The sequence below is a fragment of the Heterodontus francisci genome, chromosome 11, assembly GCF_036365525.1.
Source record: "Heterodontus francisci isolate sHetFra1 chromosome 11, sHetFra1.hap1, whole genome shotgun sequence".
NCBI lineage: Eukaryota > Metazoa > Chordata > Chondrichthyes > Heterodontiformes > Heterodontidae > Heterodontus > Heterodontus francisci.
This window is the reverse complement of record NC_090381.1, coordinates 79825161-79843718: the sequence shown is the minus strand read 5'-3', so window position 1 is coordinate 79843718 and position 18558 is coordinate 79825161. Positions and strand designations below refer to the sequence as shown.

Genomic DNA, 18558 nt, shown 5'->3' with positions numbered 1-18558 from the left:
CCCATTCAGAAGAATAATAACAGCACCATGCCTTATCCTGGCTACTGGGCACTTCCTGAGCATGCTGACGATCTGTGAGTGAGTAGACCTCTAGCCAGCAATGAGGGCGGTGGAGACTTCTTGTGCTATGTTATTAGGCTGCACTCAGATATTTCCTTTGCACTGTGCACCATAAGCCATGCTCATAAATAAGCCCTTGCTCCCTGTGGACTGGAGTATGATTTCACATACACAATATCTGGTAATGTTGCATTGCCTTGGGTTTGAACAGAATCTATACTCGGCTTGCTGAATATGAGACAATCCCTCTCCTGATCTTCTGCACTTTGGATAATAGAAGAATAAGCATTCTATTGGACAATGGTGTAGGTGATAAGCTACAGAACAGATCTATTAAAAGTGCAATTCATGTCTTGCACTTTCTCTACAGAACTTTTAATTCTCACACCCTCGTTCGCTACAAAACCAAGACGTGCACCACTTCAGTAATACTACTAATAATGCTAAATCTGAACCACAGTCTGGGGTCGGAGGTGGGGGGCATGGAGTATCATGAAGGGTGGTGGCGGGGGTGGGGGGCGGGGGGTGAAGGGGCGATTTGGTCAGAGGGCCTGTCGCCGCCCTGTCGCCCAGCAATCTTCCCGGGGATGGGATAGGCCAACCATGACCTTCCTGCCCAATTGAGGACCTTAAGTCACCGATTAACAGCCATTAAGGGCCTCTTCCTGCTGCCGGTGGGATCTTACCAGCGGCTGAGAGAGCCTCTGACGAGCACAGAGGACCCCACTGGGAACACCCTTAACTTCGAGGAGACCTCCAGTTTAATCCTGGCCCTTTTCCTCCATGCTCTCTGGTCCCAGGATTCACTAAGTGGCCTTTTAAATGCACTTTAAGGCTTAAAATTGAAGCAGATACCTCCCATACTGGCACAAATGTGAAATACTGTGGATGTTGGCTAGGCCGGCATTTATTGCACATCCCTAATTGCCCTTGAGAAGGTGGTGGTGAGCTGCCTTCTTCAACTGTTGTACTCCTTGGGGTGTAGGTACACCCACAGTGCTGTTAAGAAGGCCGTTCCAGAATTTTGACCCAGTGGCAGTGAAGGAATGGCTACATATTTCCAAGTCAGGATGGTGTGTGGCTTGGAGGGGAACTTGCAGGTGGTGGTGTTCCCATGCATCTGCTCCCCTTGTCCTTGTAGGTGGTAGAGGTCATGGTTTTGGAAGGTGCTGTTGAAGGAGCCTCACTGAGTTGCTGTTGTGCATCTTTTAGATGGTACACACTGCTGCCACTGTGCATCAGTGGTGGAGGGAGTGAATGTTAAAGGTGGTGGATGGCATGCCAATCAAGTGGGCTGCTTTGTTCTGGATGGAGTCAAGCTTCTTGAATGTTGTTGGAGCTGCACCCATCCAGGCAAGTGGAGTGTATTCCATCTCACTCCTGACTTGTGCCTTGTAAATGGTGGATAGGCATTGGGGAGACAGGAGGTGAGTTACTCGCTGCAGAATTCCTAGCCTCTGACCTGCTTTTGTAGCCACAGTATTTATGTGGCTGATCCAGTTCAGTTTCTGGTCAATGATAACCCCCAGGATGTTGATAGTGGCAGATTCAGTGATCGTAATGCCATTGGACATCAAGGGGAGATGGTTAGATTCTCTCTTATTGGAGATGGTCATTGCCAGGCACTTGTGCAGGGCGAATGTTACTTGCCACTTATCAGCCCCAAGCCTGGATATTGTCCAGGTCTTGTTGTATGTGGACTCGGACTACACTATCTGAGGAGTCGCAAATGGTATAAAACACTGTACAATCATCAGTGAACATTCCCACTTTTGACCTTCTGATGGAGGGAAGGTCACTGATGAAGCAGCTGAAGATAGTTGGGCCTAGGACACTACCCTGAGCAATTCCTGCAGTGATGTCCTGGAGCTGAGATGATTGACCTCCAACAACCACAACCATCTTCCTTTTGTGCTAGTTACGTCTCCAACCAGCGGAGAGTTTTCCCCCCGATTCCCATTGACTCCAGTTTTGCTAGGGCTCCTTGATGCCATATTCGGTCAAATGCTGCTTTGATATCAAGGGCAGTCACTCTCACCTCACCTCTGGAGTTTAGCTCTTTTGTCCATGTTTGGACCAAGGCTGTAAAGAGGTCAAGAGCTGAGTCGCCCTGGTGGAACCGAAACTGAGCATCAGTGAGTAGGTTATTGCTAAGCAAGTGCTGCTTAATAGTACTGTTGATCCCTTCCATCACTTTGCTGATGATCGAGAATACACTGATGGGACAGTAATTGGCCGGGTTTAATTCGTCCTGCTTTTCGTGCACTGCACATACCTGGGCAAATTTCCACATTGCCGGGTAGATGCCAGTGTTGTAGCTGCACTGGAACAGCTTGGCTAGGGGCGTGGCTGGTTCTGGAGCACAAGTCCTCAGTACTATTGCCGGAATGTTGTCAGGGCCCATAGCCTTTGCAGTATCCAGTGCCTTCAGCTGTTTCTTGATATCACATGGAGTGAATCGGATTGCTTGAAGACTGGCATCTGTGATGCTGGGGACTTCAGGAGGAGGCCGAGATGGATCATCCACTCTGCACTTCTCACTGAAGATGGATGCAAATGCTTCAGCCTTGTCTTTTTCACTGATATGCTGGGGTCCCCCATTGTTGAGGATAAAGATATTTGTGGAACCACCTCCTCCTCCTGTTCATTGTTTAATTGTCCACCACCATTCATGACTGGATGTGGCAGGATTGCAGAGCTTGAATCTGATCCGTTGAAAATCTGAAATTAAAAACGAAAATACAGGAAATACTTCGCAGGTCAGGCAGCATCTGTGGCGAGAGAAACAGAGTTAACATTTCAGGTCGATGACCTTTCAATAGAGCTGGGAAAAGTTAAAAATGCAATATATTTTAAGCCCATTCTGATTTGCTTGCTCTTGTTATGTGCCATCTGATTTACAAGCAGAGAAGTGGTGTTGACCTGTATGTAGAGCAAATTGTGCTACATCCAAGTGCCCATCCTGCATTCTACAGCATCTAAGAGTAAGTGGTTATTCATCTTGTGGTAAATTTTGTTGGAAGCTTACTTTCTGGGCATACATTTACAAATGGTGATGTAACTAGAGATTTATTTTTAAGTGGCAATTAGAAATTTGCCCTGCTGCAGTAATAGTATGCATTTGAAGACATTAAAGAGCGATAATATTGTTGATGAGTTTTTTTGTGCGACTTCAGTCCAGTTGTAACAGATTGAGAGGAAACTCTCTCTGATGTGCATACTCAGCCAATTATACTTGCTAAGCAAATTTGATGGCTAGTCAACAGTCACAGATTTCCAAAGGCTGCTAAATGCCCTGCTCCTCTAGTCCCAGATCTTATATTGTAGACTATGGGCATAATTTTATCTGCCAAAGTCGGGGGTGGGTTCAGGTACAGGTGTTGGGGGGAGGGGGGTGCGTGGGTTAAAACACTGAAAAATGGCGTCAGGTTAAAAACCCAACATGATACTGCCCACATCTGGGTTTCATCCTGCCGAGTTTGCAGGCAAGAGGGAAACGCCTGTGAAGCTGTCAGGTAAGTAATTCAAATATTTAAATCCCCAATTTACTCCATATTTAACCCAGAATTCTGGCGTTAACAGCCAGCACATGGGTTTCCTGGGTGATGTGGAACTTGTCAGGGTCAACCAGCTGAGTGCGCAATGGGGAGTGCTTGTTCAGTGAAACTGAAAGGCTGGAAGACCTTCACAGAGTGAACTGAATAGTTGCAGCCCTGCCTAGGTGTGAGGTTGCTGCTCGAGGCAATGTTTTTCTCAGAGAGTGCTTTCACTGCTTGACTGGTGTTTTCCAACTTCTTGGAAGACACTTCACCTGGAATTCACTCACCTTCAGCTGCACCTCCCTGCTGTCAGCCTTCAGCACCTTATGCAGCTCTACCTTGGACCTCTGATGAAGAACAACAGGAGCAGCGACACCAGCACCAACTGCAGCAGGACCAACACCAGCAGCAGCACCAGCTACCTTCTCCTTAGGCATATGCTGCTCCACAGGATTGAGAGGATGGGCACAGGAATCCATCACGAAGGATTCGAGACCCCCAACACAGGGTGTACAGGCAGAGGATCAGCTCTCTCGACATGTGTGAGCACCAGTGCCTCAGGAGGCTCAGGCTTTCATGGCAGGTCATTGCTGACATACTGGAGCAGGTGGGCAGCATTGTCAGTGGCTGTCGACATAGCTATTACTAGAGGATGCTTTGCATTTTGGTGATGATGATGCACTAAGATGTCTGAAATTATATGACGAGGCTGTAAACACTAAATGAATAAAACACCATGTACACAATTTGTGTCTAATATGAGGCATTCCTACTGCAAGATTTCATTATAGTTTCTAAGAGAAAGACTTAAATTTATATCATGCCTTTCATGACCTCAGGCCATCTTGAAATGCTTTATAGCCAATTAAGTACTTTTGAAGTATAGTCACTTTTGTAATGTAGGTAAGGAGAAAGGCAGAGCTTGGAATACTCACAGGCAAACTGTTCTAACTTGTTCAATTAATGCAAAAATGTCCTTAGAGTTTTAACCCTTTTGACGAAATTCCTACGAAAAGAAAGAATCATATTTATGGGATCATTGCCAGTATGTTCATGGATTCAATTATGCAGACATTTTCTTTCCATTTGTCCCATGTATGAAGTGGTACCCCATGCCAATTAACTCATCAAATATAAACTATTAAGATGATATCAGTGCAAAAGAATGGCATTGTGACCAAAAGCAAAATATGATTTTATTCAGTTTGTCTCCCTATTGCACCAAGATGGATACAATTAGAATTTTAACATATGAATCTACTTGATTCTTTTAAAGATCTTTTTCCTTCATTTACCAATCTCTTCCCTTCTCTTCTGCTAAAGGTGTTGTATCTCAATGGGGTACAATTCCATTGATAGCTGTCCCCCTCTGGTATTTTGTCCAGGTGTTCATGTGTGAGAGTGGACAGTGAGTATCGGCAGGCTGCTCATTCAATCTGGACACCTCGGCCAAGCCTTCTCCTGCCCTCACCTGAGTTCCACACATGCACTTTCAGCACGGAGGTAGGGTTGCTACACAATAAGGTGTTGACTCTATATAAAATTGTGGATTCCACTGTAAATTACTAATATGTATAAAGGAAATTTATTAGGCTGGACTTCAACTGAAGAGATCTATTGACTTTAAGAGCATTAAGGAGATTGATTTTCTGAATATTAGCAGAATCTTGAGATCTAATTAGAGCTTTTGACTTTCTCAGCATCACTTGTTCTTGTATATATTGTACACTGTGAGCCACATCTTCTAACTACTACTGTTAGAACTATGCTGCTATTGCCCCGAGTGCTGTGAAAAGAGTGAGACAGCTGCAAACGATGCAGTTGCGACTTTCAACAACTGTCAGTAATGTTTACAAAAGAGGTTTAATAAGATCACATATTTCACAGGACTTCAAAATAAGGCTGGCCACCTTTGTTAATTTATTGAATAATCATATAGTTATTGTATAGTATTTTGGTTATCAAATGGCACAGGAAGTTCTAGCTTCGTCACTTATTATCATCCAGTGTGCGGCACATCTGACATGCAAACAGAGATAGCGCTCAGACATGGGAGAGAAATTAATGAAATGGGATGGATTCTTTGGTGGGAGAGTTAAGTACTCATATATTCTAGTCTGGGGTCAGCAGAAGACGTGCTGACATTGGTCAGGTTAATATTAGGACTGGTAAGCTCTGGGAGGGTGGTAGCAGCAGTGAGGAGGGAAACAGTTGCATATGATGTGACTGGATGTGAGAAAGTGTGCAAGAAGCTCATTTACTTTGATACAATCGTTACACTTAATGGATATTGTTTTCGGTGGAATCACTGCAAAATATCATAAAAGGTAATAGCTTATCTGACAAGTTTGTGCATATGATGATACTGTACTGATCTGATCTCACTAGTACTGTTACAAACGAATGATCATGCATGTACATAGAATCTTTTTTGATCTGAGGAAACATTTATAGTTTAACAAAATGATGTGAATTGTTTGGCAGTGTTAGTTACTCCTGCAGATGTTAAAGGGCATATCAAGAGCTTACATAATAAATGAATGACTAAATAGCTACAATGAAAAAAATAACACTTTCTATTAGCAATACATCAGTCAAGCGAATAGCTTGGACAGAAGCACAACGTGGAGCTTTTCATTTTTTAACTAAATTAATACAGCATTGCAGAAAGAATGTTCATGAAATCTCTTATACCTGCTATTACTTTTCCGTATTTGACCAAAAAAGCAGGAAATGCTCTTCTGCAGAAAATCGCTGCATCCTCAGGAGATGCTGCTACACATGAATGATGTCAGACATGGCCAACTTCAGTTACTAAAATTAATAACTTGATATGTACAGTTTTGCAAAAAATAATTGTGGTAAAATCAGATTACATTATTTAGTCTTGCAAAGTATAGTGCTTCAGAGGTAGGGAGCAACCTACATTTAGATATGTTGTGTTACTGATAAAGTATAAATGGCAGTATTCAGAAGGAAGATTCTGTATCTGGGTACTCACAGATTGACATCTGTTTTTGCAGGTAAATGTTGAAGACACTATTGAAATGTTACCGAAATCAAGACGCGCACTTACGATCCAGGAGATTGCTGCACTTGCAAGATCGTCTTTGCATGGTACGTGTGCATTAGTAATTACTCGGGATGCTCATTTGGAGAAACCCACACTTTCAAATGAGAGGATCTAAAATTTGAGTTCTCTGAAGCATGAAAACTCAGACAAATATGAGTGGAGATCTTAATTGCAAAAATAATTTGTGTTTATACAGTACTCACTTGTGAAAAGTGTTCTCAGTGGTAATAATAAGGATGAAAAGGATACTGTGGGTCCACAACTTGGGAATGAGGAGAGAAATAAATGCTAGACAAATAGGAAAATCTGAATGCATCCTCTTTCAGCTCACCCCTCCAGCAATCTAACCCAATGAACTCTCAGGGAGTTGAATGCAAATCCAATGCTACATCTTTAGGAAATTTGGACAAATTATCCTGGTGTCCTTGGCCTAATGGAGATATCTGATATCCCCCAGACTGTCAAATTTGATATATATCCACTGCTGAACCACGAGATAATTAGACATAAATCCACCAGTAAACTACTATGATGTTTAGGTGAATTACCAACTATTAGATTACCATGAAAACCAGATAGATTAGAATTTTTAAAAAATCCATATGTAATTTTTAAAATGTAATTATAACACTTTAACTCGTGCAAATTTCTGTGTCACACTTTAAAAAGAAGAAATTTCTCAAGCGTCAGAGAAAGTTTCCAGGGTGCAGAAAATAGCTTCTAATTGACTTCAGGAATGATATGAACATGATTGAGGGCTGGTGAAGAACCATTTGGCCCATCTAGTCCAAATGCAACGTAGCGACCTACACCATTTACCCATATTAAACCAGAGAAAGAAGCTACTCATTTTCTGTCTAGTTTTTTATGACCTCTGTTGACCTTAAGACCAGCTGAATAGCGGTTATCCTCGAATTAACCTCAGCAACACACAGATAAAATCAGATTATGTGGCCTTAAAGAGATATACCATTTATACACAACAATGTGTTAGCAGCAGAATACTACAGTGATATCCATCAATAAATATGAACTAAAATTGGTTTGTATGTTCTAACTACTATTTCTCTATCCTGGTATATAAATAAAATGTAACCCCTAACAATACTGAATATTAATAATCTACTTGAGGGCTAGTAGCAGTGTTCAGTTAGAATCTTTATAGGATATTACTGCCTATTTTTTCAAGTTTGCATGTGTTAATATCATTTTATATTTTGGGTTTCCGGACATTAAAGGCACATTCTACATTTCTCTACTGTCTTCTGTCTCTGGTGAATCCAAGGCTGGGAGAGCTCAGCTGGGTCTTTTGGCTTGCCCTATTGTTTACAAGCAACATCTGATGCATTGTTGTCCTGTAACCTGCTTTGGAAACTTGCCACACTTGCTTATTATGATGCTTGATAACTCCTCTGTGTACGTGACGTTCATACAATGATCCCGGGTAGCTTGGTGTTTAAATTCTTGCCAAAATTTACTTTTTTTTCATAAGTTTCCTGATAAGGAACTAAAAACCAACTCAAAGAAGAAAGACTTGTATTTATATAGTGCCTTTCACAACCACAGAAGATCCCAAAGTGCCCTACAGCTAATGAAGTACTTTTTGAAATGTAGTCACTGTTGTAATGTGGGAAGCTCACTGGAATAAGGTAATCAAGAAGATTAATTAGTAAAATTGAATGGTTAGTTTGGTGTCTGTACTGATATTGTACCAGGGCGGCACAGTGGCGCAGTGGTTAGCACCGCAACCTCACAGCTCCAGGGACCCGGGTTCGATTCCAGGTACTGCCTGTGTGGAGTTTGCAAGTTCTCCCTGTGTCTGCGTGGGTTTTCTCCGGGTGCTCCTGTTTCCTCCCACAAGCCAAAAGACTTGATAGGTAAATTGGCCATTATAAATTGTCACTAGTATAGGTAGGTGGTAGGGAAATATAGGGACAGGTGGGGATGTTTGGTAGGAATATGGGATTAGTGTAGGATTAGTATAAATGGGTGGTTGATGTTTGGCACAGACTCGGTGGGCCGAAGGGCCTGTTTCAGTGCTGTATCTCTAATCTTACACACATTAGCCCCAAACTTAACTCAGGATTCTGTACACCTTTTTAGTTCACTTGGTTTTACTTGACCCTAATTATCTAGATGTAACTGCATTACTGGTGCAATTCGTGCAATGACATTGATTGTTTTATTTGTTTACTTATTCAAAATAATCCTATTTTCCACATGTCCCTTCTTCTAAAACAATTTTTTTTTGGTTCAGGTTTCTCCCAGGTCGTAAAAGACCATGTAACTAAACCTACAGCCATGGCTCAGGGCCGAGTTGCTCACCTCATAGAGTGGAAAGGTTGGTGTAAGCCTATGGAGTCTCCAATGACCCTTGAGATTGATTTCAATTCCTACTCAGACTTAAGTGAAGGAGAACAAGAAGCAAGATTTGCGGCAGGTAGATCAACTTTTATGCCAAGCCATTAAATATACATATCATTTGATGAACTACTGGTCCCGTATAAACATGTTGACAAATCTGCCTGATCCTTTGTGGTAAAAGTGATGTATATTTGTAAATGTCATGCATTTTATGAATATTATGAATGACAATTGTGCAATCAGCTTGTGTGGAGTGCTAATTCTAAGTACTTGTAGAAAGATAAATAAGGAGACAAAGTGACATGTATAGTGTGAGAATTTTATAAGTAGTGGGAAGAGCTAAAATCGTTTAGTTGGATTATTAGAATTGGTTCAGTCATTTTAATACCACTTTAGACATTTCCTTTTTAAGTGCAGTAACTGGTCTTTAGTTTTGTCTCCTTTTAAATTTTTAAGTTTTTCTGAAGATGCCATCAGACCTTTTTGAATCCACTTGAACAGCCAGGTGGGATCTCAGTTTGACATCTAATCAAAAAGAAGGCATTTTTAACAATGCAGCAATTCCTCAGTACTCCACTGAAGTGTCAGCCTAGATTTCTGTGTTCAAGTCTTTCTGTAGGGCATAAAATTACAAACTGGAATTACATGAAGTCTGTACTTGTGCACTACAGCAGCTAATGGGCATTAACCGTAGTTTCTGCATTTGTGCTGCTCAACCCAACTCTCTCTTTCATTTGGAAAGTTGGTATGAACACATGAAGAAATAATCCTCTAAAATGGGCGGCACAGTGGCACAGTGGTGCAGCCTCACAGCTCCAGTGACCCGGGTTCAATTCTGGGCACTGCCTGCGCAGAGTTTGCAAGTTCTCCCTGTGACAGCATGGGTTTCCACCGGGTGCTCCGGTTTCCTCCCACAGCCAAAGACTTGCACGTTGATAGGTAAATTGGCCATTGTAGATTGCCCCTAGTATAGGTAGGTGGTAGGGGAATTGAGGGAAGGTGGGGATGTGGTAGAAATATGGGATTAATGTAGGGTTCAACTTCCAGTGCTGTATCTATAAATAAATAAATACATGAATATTACTAAATTCATATTGGCATAGAAACATCCCTGAATGTGGAATGTGCCTTCATGTTGATTAGAAGTGCAAACCCATGTCAAGATTGTGATGAGAGGTAATATATCCCAGATTATTCAACCATCCAACATATGTGTTTGTGCATGTATTGTGGCCTTCCAAGTTTCAGAGGAAGTCAGGATAACATAGCCAGCACGAATGGGGATGGATTTAGTGAGCGGATCCCAGCAGCAGACCCGGAAATGGGCTCTGTTCCTGCTCATCACGTGTGTGCGGCCAGCCCACCGCAATAACGTGGTGGGTGGCCAATTATAATAATGGTGGTTCGGGGCCCAGCCAATTATGTGATAACGATGGGATTCAAAATGCTGAATTGTTTAGTTTTTAAAGGCCATATTTAAAGGCCTGCCAGCCCTGCATTCACTCCTGCTGAGTTTAAAAGAGTGCCTTCCTGTGTGCTCTCTGCTGCCTGATTGTCAAAGAGCTGAAGGAAGACACTGGGCGGCCCCACAGTTTAGCGATGCCTCCCTCAAGATTCTGCTCCAGGCTGCAAGGGAAGGACAGGAGGTCCTGTTCTCCAGCAATGGAAAGAAGAGGTTATCCCACCTGACCAAGCAAGCCTGGATGGAGATCTTAGAGGAGGTTAGCAGCTGTGGGATCACCGCCCGAACATGGTTATAGTGCCGTGAGAGAGTCAATGACCTCCTTCGTTCTGCCAAGGTGACTGCTCTGTCCTTTTTAGAGTTTGCATGTGGTGACGCAGGAGGACGTGGAACATGGGGAGGGAGGCACCACAAAGGTGCTGGTAAAGGGGGTTAAGCATCATAGCCTGAAAGATGCATGGCTGCATCTTGGCCACAGGTCACCCTCTTTCACAGCAGATCTGCCCACCATCACCTTGGCCATGAGCTCAATGCAGCAGACGCAAGGCGAGAGAAGGATGAGACCCTTGGATCTTCTCCAACTCCTCGACCTTCTCTGGTCAGCAGGGAGGTTCAAGTGAGCCTTGAAAGAGAGGAGAAGAGGCTGACTTGCACAGCTGGGGTCTCCCCTCAGAGTGCTCTGATTATGGACAACGGCTCCTCAATCCCTCTGCCAGTAAGTCCAGCTTCAGTAGCCACAACACCTAAGGAGACTCCTGCACCAGTGCAGGAAACCCTCAGGCAGCCGGGGCCCTCAAGGCCTCAGGCAGCCAGAGGACTGCTGTCAAAGTCAGCCCGGGCCAAATGGCAGCCTGATCAGCAGCCTGCCTCCAGCCCAGCTGCTAGTGCTAGGGTCTCACCTTGTAGAAGCACTCATAAACATATAAAGAAAACCACTTCGAGACACTTGGTGTTTCACAGGTGTTTGACATTTGACAGTTGTTTTTTCTTATAAAGCTCTTTTGTTTTTGAAATTACCTTTCATTTGGAAAAATGTTTATTCTATCAATTTATTAATTGTGAGATGCTGATTTCCCCCTTCCCCCTTAATGGATGCTAATGTAGGCACAGCCCTCATTTGATTAGCATCTCCCATGGGCCATAACGGATGAAAGTAGGCAGGAGGCGACAGACTGAATGCATTGAGGTGAATCTTTACAGATTTCATTCTGAGAGGCCATCATGGTGGCTGAAGCGGCTCCATATAAGATTGTCTTTTGCCTTCCTGGCCCGTCACTCAATGTGCCTGGCCTCCTGTGCAAGGGGTTCAACTTCCAGTGCTGCCTGCTCATCACCCTCCTCCACGTCCTCCTCGTCAGTGGAGGAGTGGTGTTCAATCATGTTCTCTTCATGCAAGGCCTCCCTCTCTGCAATGCTAGATTGTTCAGAGCACAGCTGACTACCCTGATATGAGAGACTCTCGCTGGAGTATATTGCAGGGCTCCACTGGATCAATCCAGCTAACGGAATCTCATCTTCAGCAGCCCAATGGTCTGCTTGATGGTGGCTCGGGTGGAGCCGTGGCAAGTGTTGTACCTCTCCTCTGATGTACGGCGAGTATTCCTTGTAGGCGTCAGTAGCCATGTCTTCAGTGGGTAGCTCTTGCCCCCGAGAATCCATCCCTGAATGCGAGCAGAGGGCCTGAAAAGCTGTGGCACCTGGGACTGTTAAAGTATGCAGGCGTCGTGCTGCTTCCTGGGAAGGGGGCACATACCTGCAGGAAATGTTTTTGGTGGTTGCAGACCAACTCAATGTTAATGGAATGGAACCCCTTCCTGTTGATGAAGGCTGGTCCATGGGAGCTTTGATGGCCACATGTGTGCAGTCTATCACACCTTGCACCTAGGAGAAACCAGTGATGGCCCCGAATCCGATGGCCCTCTCTGCCTGACTGTTAGTGTCGGTCGGGTAGCGCACATAGTCGCTGGCTCTCTTGAACAGGGCATTGGTCACCTCCATGATGCAGTGGTGGGTTGCTGCTGAGGAGATCTACATATGTCCTCAGTGTTGCTGTCGTCACAGAGCTTCACGCGCAGGTGCTGCTGCATCCTGGCGCTCCCTCTGTCAGAGGCTCTACATCACGCAACCGGGATCCAAAAATACAGGATGTATGAAACCCATGCCAGGTGATCAGTGGGCCTGTAGAACACTGTCCTTGCAGAGACACACCTGCTTTGGCAGCTTTCCCTTTGCCACATGTCTTGGCAGGCTCACTAATGGCCCTCAGTGCCCACCCTTGCTGATAACTGACCCTCTCACCCAGCAGTGTGGGCACCTGAACCTCTCACCCAACAGTTTGAGCACCTGGTACTGCCACTCAAAACCAAATTCCCTCCACCTCGTGCAGAACACCCGACACCCAGACCCCCTTGCAGAACACCCGAGACCCAGTTCACCTGGTGTTGCCACCCAAGACCCAGCTCACCTGGTATTGCCACTCAAGACCCAGCTCACCCATGCAGAGCACACAGCATTGCAGGCCGACAATGGCCTCCACTCTCCCCAGTTCCCCTATGCCGTGCTGGTCATGGCTGCCTACCTATCGTGGCACTGAGGCCTTGCCTTGGTGCCGTCAGCTTTCAATGGCCGGGGTTCTGAAGGTACATGAGGGCTTCCTATCGTCCACTTAATTCCAAGCCCACTTTGGAATCACTTAAAACTATATGCACATATATTAAAACTAACTTTTCTACAATTTAAATTGCTGTCCCGTTGCGTTGGGGTGGCGCCACTGCCTTCGTGCATTCCCGCCATTGACTAAATGCGGAACCAATGTCGCAACGTCAGATTGCCGGGCGGACTCGTCCAATGCAATTCTCTGGCCCCACCAAACCTCCATTCCCTTTCCAAACAGCATCACTAAATTTAGCCCATGATGTGCAATAAGAATATTACTGTTTGGAGTCAGAATTCATGCTACAAAGGTGATAGTTGTCACCGTCTATAACCTGTAAATGAATGTGTTTTATACACAGTAGGCTGGTTCTGCCTATACAAAGAGGTATAAGCTATTAAGCAACCTGATATGTGTAGGGTGTACATTACACATAAATTAGTGTGTATAACGCAGTAGACTGATATGACCAATAGTAATCTTAGTCCGAAGAAACAACTCAAGGACACAATTGTGAATTGACTCCAGTTGTTATATGCTATCCCACTGCTGGCTTCCAAAGTAAGAAACTGTATTTAAGGCTGATGTTGGGTAGTATCCAATTTAGAGACTGGAAGAGAAAAGCTGATTTTGATGAATTGGCACCAAAATTCCTTGGTGTTTTTGGATATTCTGGGATATTGAATTAATATTACAGTTTATACTTGGCTACAGACTTGGGAGCTTTATCTGCCTGTTTTCTACTCAAACTGATGTGCCCAAGTTCCTGATCATTAGTAAGGGCTGCACGATCCACCTGGCAAAACCCCAGGGAGCTGATATAAATATATGCAAGTGAAGGCCAGTCATGTTGGCATGCCAAAAACCCAGAAGTTACACTCACAATGCACCAGAGTAATTTAAAAAGGGTGGTGTGGTCATCAGGGATTTGGATACAAGAATGAGAATTTTAAATTTGAGGTTTTGGTGAACCAAAAGCTTACTTAGGTCAATGAGCATAGGGCTGGTGGATGAGCAGGACTTGGTGCGGGTTAGGATACGGGCAGTAGAGTTTTGGATGATCTCCAGTTTATGAAGGGTAGAAGATGGGAGACTGGCCAGGAGAGCTTTGGAATAGTACAGTCTAAAGGTAACAAAGCGGCACAGGGGCGCAGTGGTTAGCACCGCAGCCTCACAGCTCCAGGGACCCGGGTTCGATTCTGGGTACTGCCTGTGTGGAGTTTGCAAGTTCTCCCTGTGACTGTGTGGGTTTTCGCCGGGTGCTCCGGTTTCCTCCCATGGCCAAAAACTTGCAGGTTGATAGGTAAATTGGCCATTGTAAATTAGCCCTAGTGTAGGTAGGTGATGGGGAATATGGGATTACTGTAGGGTTAGCACAGACTCGGTGGGCCGAAGGGCCTGTTTCAGTGCTGTATCTCTAAATAAAAGAAAAAATAAATTAAAAAAGCATGAAATGAGGATTACAGCAGCATATGGGATGTGCAGGGGTAGAGAGGGATGATTTTATGGAGGTGGAAGTAGATTGTTTTTGTGATGGACAGGATATAGGGCCAGATGCTCAGGGTCAAATAGGATGCAGAGTTTGCGAACAGTTTCATTCAGACAGTGGTCCAGACTGATACGGAATTAATGGCAATGGAAGCAAGTTTGTGGGGGCAGGAGAGAACAAAATATAATGGGCTGGATTTTTCCCTAGGCGGACAGGAGCTGTCCACCAATTGAAAAGTCAGTGGTGACCCTGCTTCCACCTGGCCTGGGGATCCAACCCGCATTTTGCGGTTCCCCAGTCTTTAATTGTTCTGAGGCGGGACTTCTACCCGCTTGAGGCAGGAAGGCCCCCTCATAGAACTGCCGGCCAAACAGCAGGCCGGCAGCTCTTAGTCACAGCAGCACCACTGGGAGAGGGTGGTCGATTGGGGGGACGGGGGTTGGAGGAGCCTGCTGGGTGTGGTTGGGGCATTGGGGGCGGCCCTCTGTCGGGCACCGGATGCCTGATCATGAGGGCCCCCCTCCAGCCATCAGAAAGCCGCCACTTTTGTCAGGCGGCTTTTCTCGGGCCTGGGCCGCCTGTTTGTCAATGGTAAAATCGCCATGGCACCGGGTGGAGGCCCTTAAGTGGCCGTTAACTGGCCACTTAAGGGCCTTGATTGGCCTGGGGCAGGCAGGCCATTTTTAGCCGCCGCCGCCCTGTGTAAAGTAGCAGCGGAGGCGGGAGCAGGTCAGGAGGAACCCCCCCGAGCCTCCCAGTTCATTTTATGTCCCCCCCCCCCCCCCCCCCGTCCGTCCGTCCGTCCGTCACCTTCCCGCTCTTTGGGGGAGCTAAAACGTCCGGCCAATGTCTTCATAATGTTTACTTCAGGAAGTTGTGTCTCATCCAGGTCTGGATGTTGGACCATCAGTCAAAATGCAAATATACAATGGAGGGGTTGAGAGAGGTGGTAATGAGATAGAACTGGGTGCTTTCAGAGTACCTGTGGAAGCTGACCCCATGTCTTCAGATGATGTCGCCAAGCAGCAGCATGTAGATGAGGAAGAGGTTGGCACCAAACACAAATCTTTGGGAGACTGCAGAGCTAGTGGTGTAGGGCAGGAAGAGAAGCAATTTCTAGAGATGCTTTGGCTTCAATTTGATAGGTAAGAGTGGAACCAGTTATGGCATTGTTCTGGAAATGGCAGACAATTGTTGGAGCAGGATAGTGTTGTCAGTTGTGTCAAAAATTGAAGAGACTTCAAGGAGGAAGAGGAGGGAAAATTAGGTTCACAAACCTAAATAGGAATGAGACGGATTTTGCTGTCGGTGGTGAATGTACCGTGCCAGCCATTCGTTACAGTTACACTTACCAACAGATTTTTTTGTGGAATTTTGCACTGGAACTTGCTGTGAATTTTAATGAAGCACCCTCTGCAGGGGATCTAGGACCTGTGTGAACAGGAAAAGCAACATGTATCTCCTTAACCAATCAAATTGAAGAGTGGCTAATGAGGCATGCAGAGTCTAAACCAGGAAATGTTGGTTTGAATAGTGAATTCAAAGCCAAATCATGGACAGAAAGCAAAATAAACAGAAAAAAGAAAAATGGGATTAAGAGAGAATCCAACGATAATTGAAATCGGAAAGAATCAGACTGCACGGCCGGGATTTCACGTTGGGCGGACGGGAGCCGTCCACCCACTGAAAAGTCAGTGGCAAACCCGCTTCCGCCTCGCCTGGGGTTCCAACCCACATTTTACGTGTCCCCAGGCTTTTAATTGTTCGGAGGCGGGACTGCCACCCGCTTGAGGTAAAGGCCTGCTTGGGTCTGGAAAAAAAAATCCGACCCGAACCCGACAGAACCACATTGGACCCGAGCCTGAGCCGGCCCGAATCCTTCCATTTTTTCCCACGCCTGACCCAACCCGTGCCGGCCCTGGCCCTGACCCCGACCCGACCCCGACCCAACCACAGTGCGCTCACTGTACTTACCACTTTTGGATGGATGGAATGGAAGGAAGCTGCAGCATGAACGCGGTGACGTCATAGAGACACTCACTCACTCACTGCACAGACTCAGAGTCTGTGGAGTCCGGATGCATGTTTCCTTCCTTGATGTCCCAGACTCCTAGCTCAGGCAGGCTTTTCAAATTTTGACGCTTGCTTACTCAACTTCCCTTTTCCTCCCAGCAGAGCAAAAGGTAGTAGTGTGTGTCCGACCCAGACCCGGCCCGACCTGACCTGACCCGAGCCCAAAAGCCAGACCCGGAAAAGCGACCCGACCTGAGCCCAACACATGTCGTCGGGTCCCGTCGGGCTCGGGTCGGGTAGCAGGCCTTTAGCTTGAGGGAGGAAGTCCTGCTCATTGAGCTGCCGGCCAATCCGTGGTGGCCACTGCTGGGACTGCAGCCCAACCAAAGACATGGAGCCGGGAAGACAGGTACATACGAACACACAAATTAGGAGCAGGAGAAGGACTCTCGACCCCTCGAGCCTGCTCCACCATTCAATAAGTTCATGGCCGAACTGATTACTCCACATTTCCACCTACCCGATAACCTTCCACCCCCTTGCTTATCAAGAATTTATCTACCTCTGCCTTAAAAATATTCAAAGACTCTGCTTCCACTGTCTTTTGAAGAAGAGAATTCCAAAGACTCACAACCCTCTGAGAGAAAAAATTTCTCCTCATCTCTGTCTTAAATGGGCGACCGCTTATTTTTAAACAGTGACCCCTAGTTCAAGATTCTCCCACAAGGGGAAACATCCTTTCCATATCCACCCTGTCAAGACCCCTCAGGATCTTCTTTGTTTCTATCAAGTCACCTCCTACTCTTCTAAATTCCAGCAGATACAAGCCTAACCTGTCCAATCTTTCCTCATAGGACAGCCCTCCCATTCCAGGTATTAGTCCAGTAAACCTTCTCTGTACTGCCTCCAACGCATTTACATCCTTCCTTAAATAAGGAGACCAATACTGTATACAGTACTCCAGATGTGGTCTCACCAATGCCCTGTATCTCTTTGGCCTCCTTGTCTCGGGAGACAATGGGTAAGCACCTGGAGGTGGTCAGTGATTTGTGGAGTAGCGCCTGGAGTGGCTATAAAGGCCAATTCTAGAGTGACAGGCTCTTCCACAGGTGCTGCAGAAAAAATTTGATTGTCGGGGCTGTTACACAGTTGGCTCTCCCCTTGCGCTTTTGTCTTTTTTCCTGCCAACTGCTAAGTCTCTTCGACTTGCCACACTTTAGCCCCGTCTTAATGACTGCCTGCTAGCTCTGGCGAACGCTGGCAACTGACTCCCACAACTGTATAGCTGTATAGCTGAAGCATAACCTCCCTTTTGTATTCAATTCCCCTTGCAATAAACGATAACATTCTATTAGCTTTCCCAATTATGTGCTGTACCTGCAGGCTAAGCTTTTTCGATTCATGCACTAGGACACCCAGATCCCTCTGCATCTCAGAGCTCTGCAATCTCTCACCATTTAGATAATATGCTTCTTTTTTATTCTTCCTGCCAAAGTGGACAATTTCATAGTTTCCCACATTGTACTTCATTTGCCAGGTCTTTGCCCACTCACTTAACCCATCTATATCCCTTTGTAGCCTCCTTATGACTTACTTTCCTACCTATCTTTTTGTCATCAGCAAATTTAGCAACCATCCCTTCGGTCCCTTCATCTAAGTCATTTATATAAATTGTAAAAAGTTGAGGCCCCAGCATAGATCCCTGTGACACACCACTCGTTGCATCTTGCCAACCAGAAAATGACCCATTTATGCCTACTCTCTGTTTCCTGTTATCTAACCAATCTTCTATTCATGCCAATATGTTACCCCTGCACCACGAGCTTTTATTTTCTGCAATAACCTTTGATAGGTAGGTTTTGGTTGCTGCGCCAGGGGTAATCTGTCGGGCCCCAGTGAGGCAAG

At 45.4% G+C, this 18558-nt stretch overlaps 1 protein-coding gene across 3 annotated transcripts in view; it reads left to right on the top strand.

Annotated features, from left to right (window-relative positions):
• LOC137374911 (protein FAM131A-like) overlaps nt 1–18558 on the top strand; it is a 66746-nt gene that overhangs the window by 38582 nt on the left and 9606 nt on the right. For all 3 annotated transcript variants that reach the window (XM_068041496.1, XM_068041495.1, XM_068041494.1), the window contains 2 exons: nt 6623–6716; nt 8930–9112. In XM_068041496.1, the coding sequence (XP_067897597.1) occupies nt 6647–6716; nt 8930–9112 (253 nt within the window). In that variant the 5' untranslated portion in view covers nt 6623–6646. The remainder of the gene's footprint in view (nt 1–6622; nt 6717–8929; nt 9113–18558) is intronic.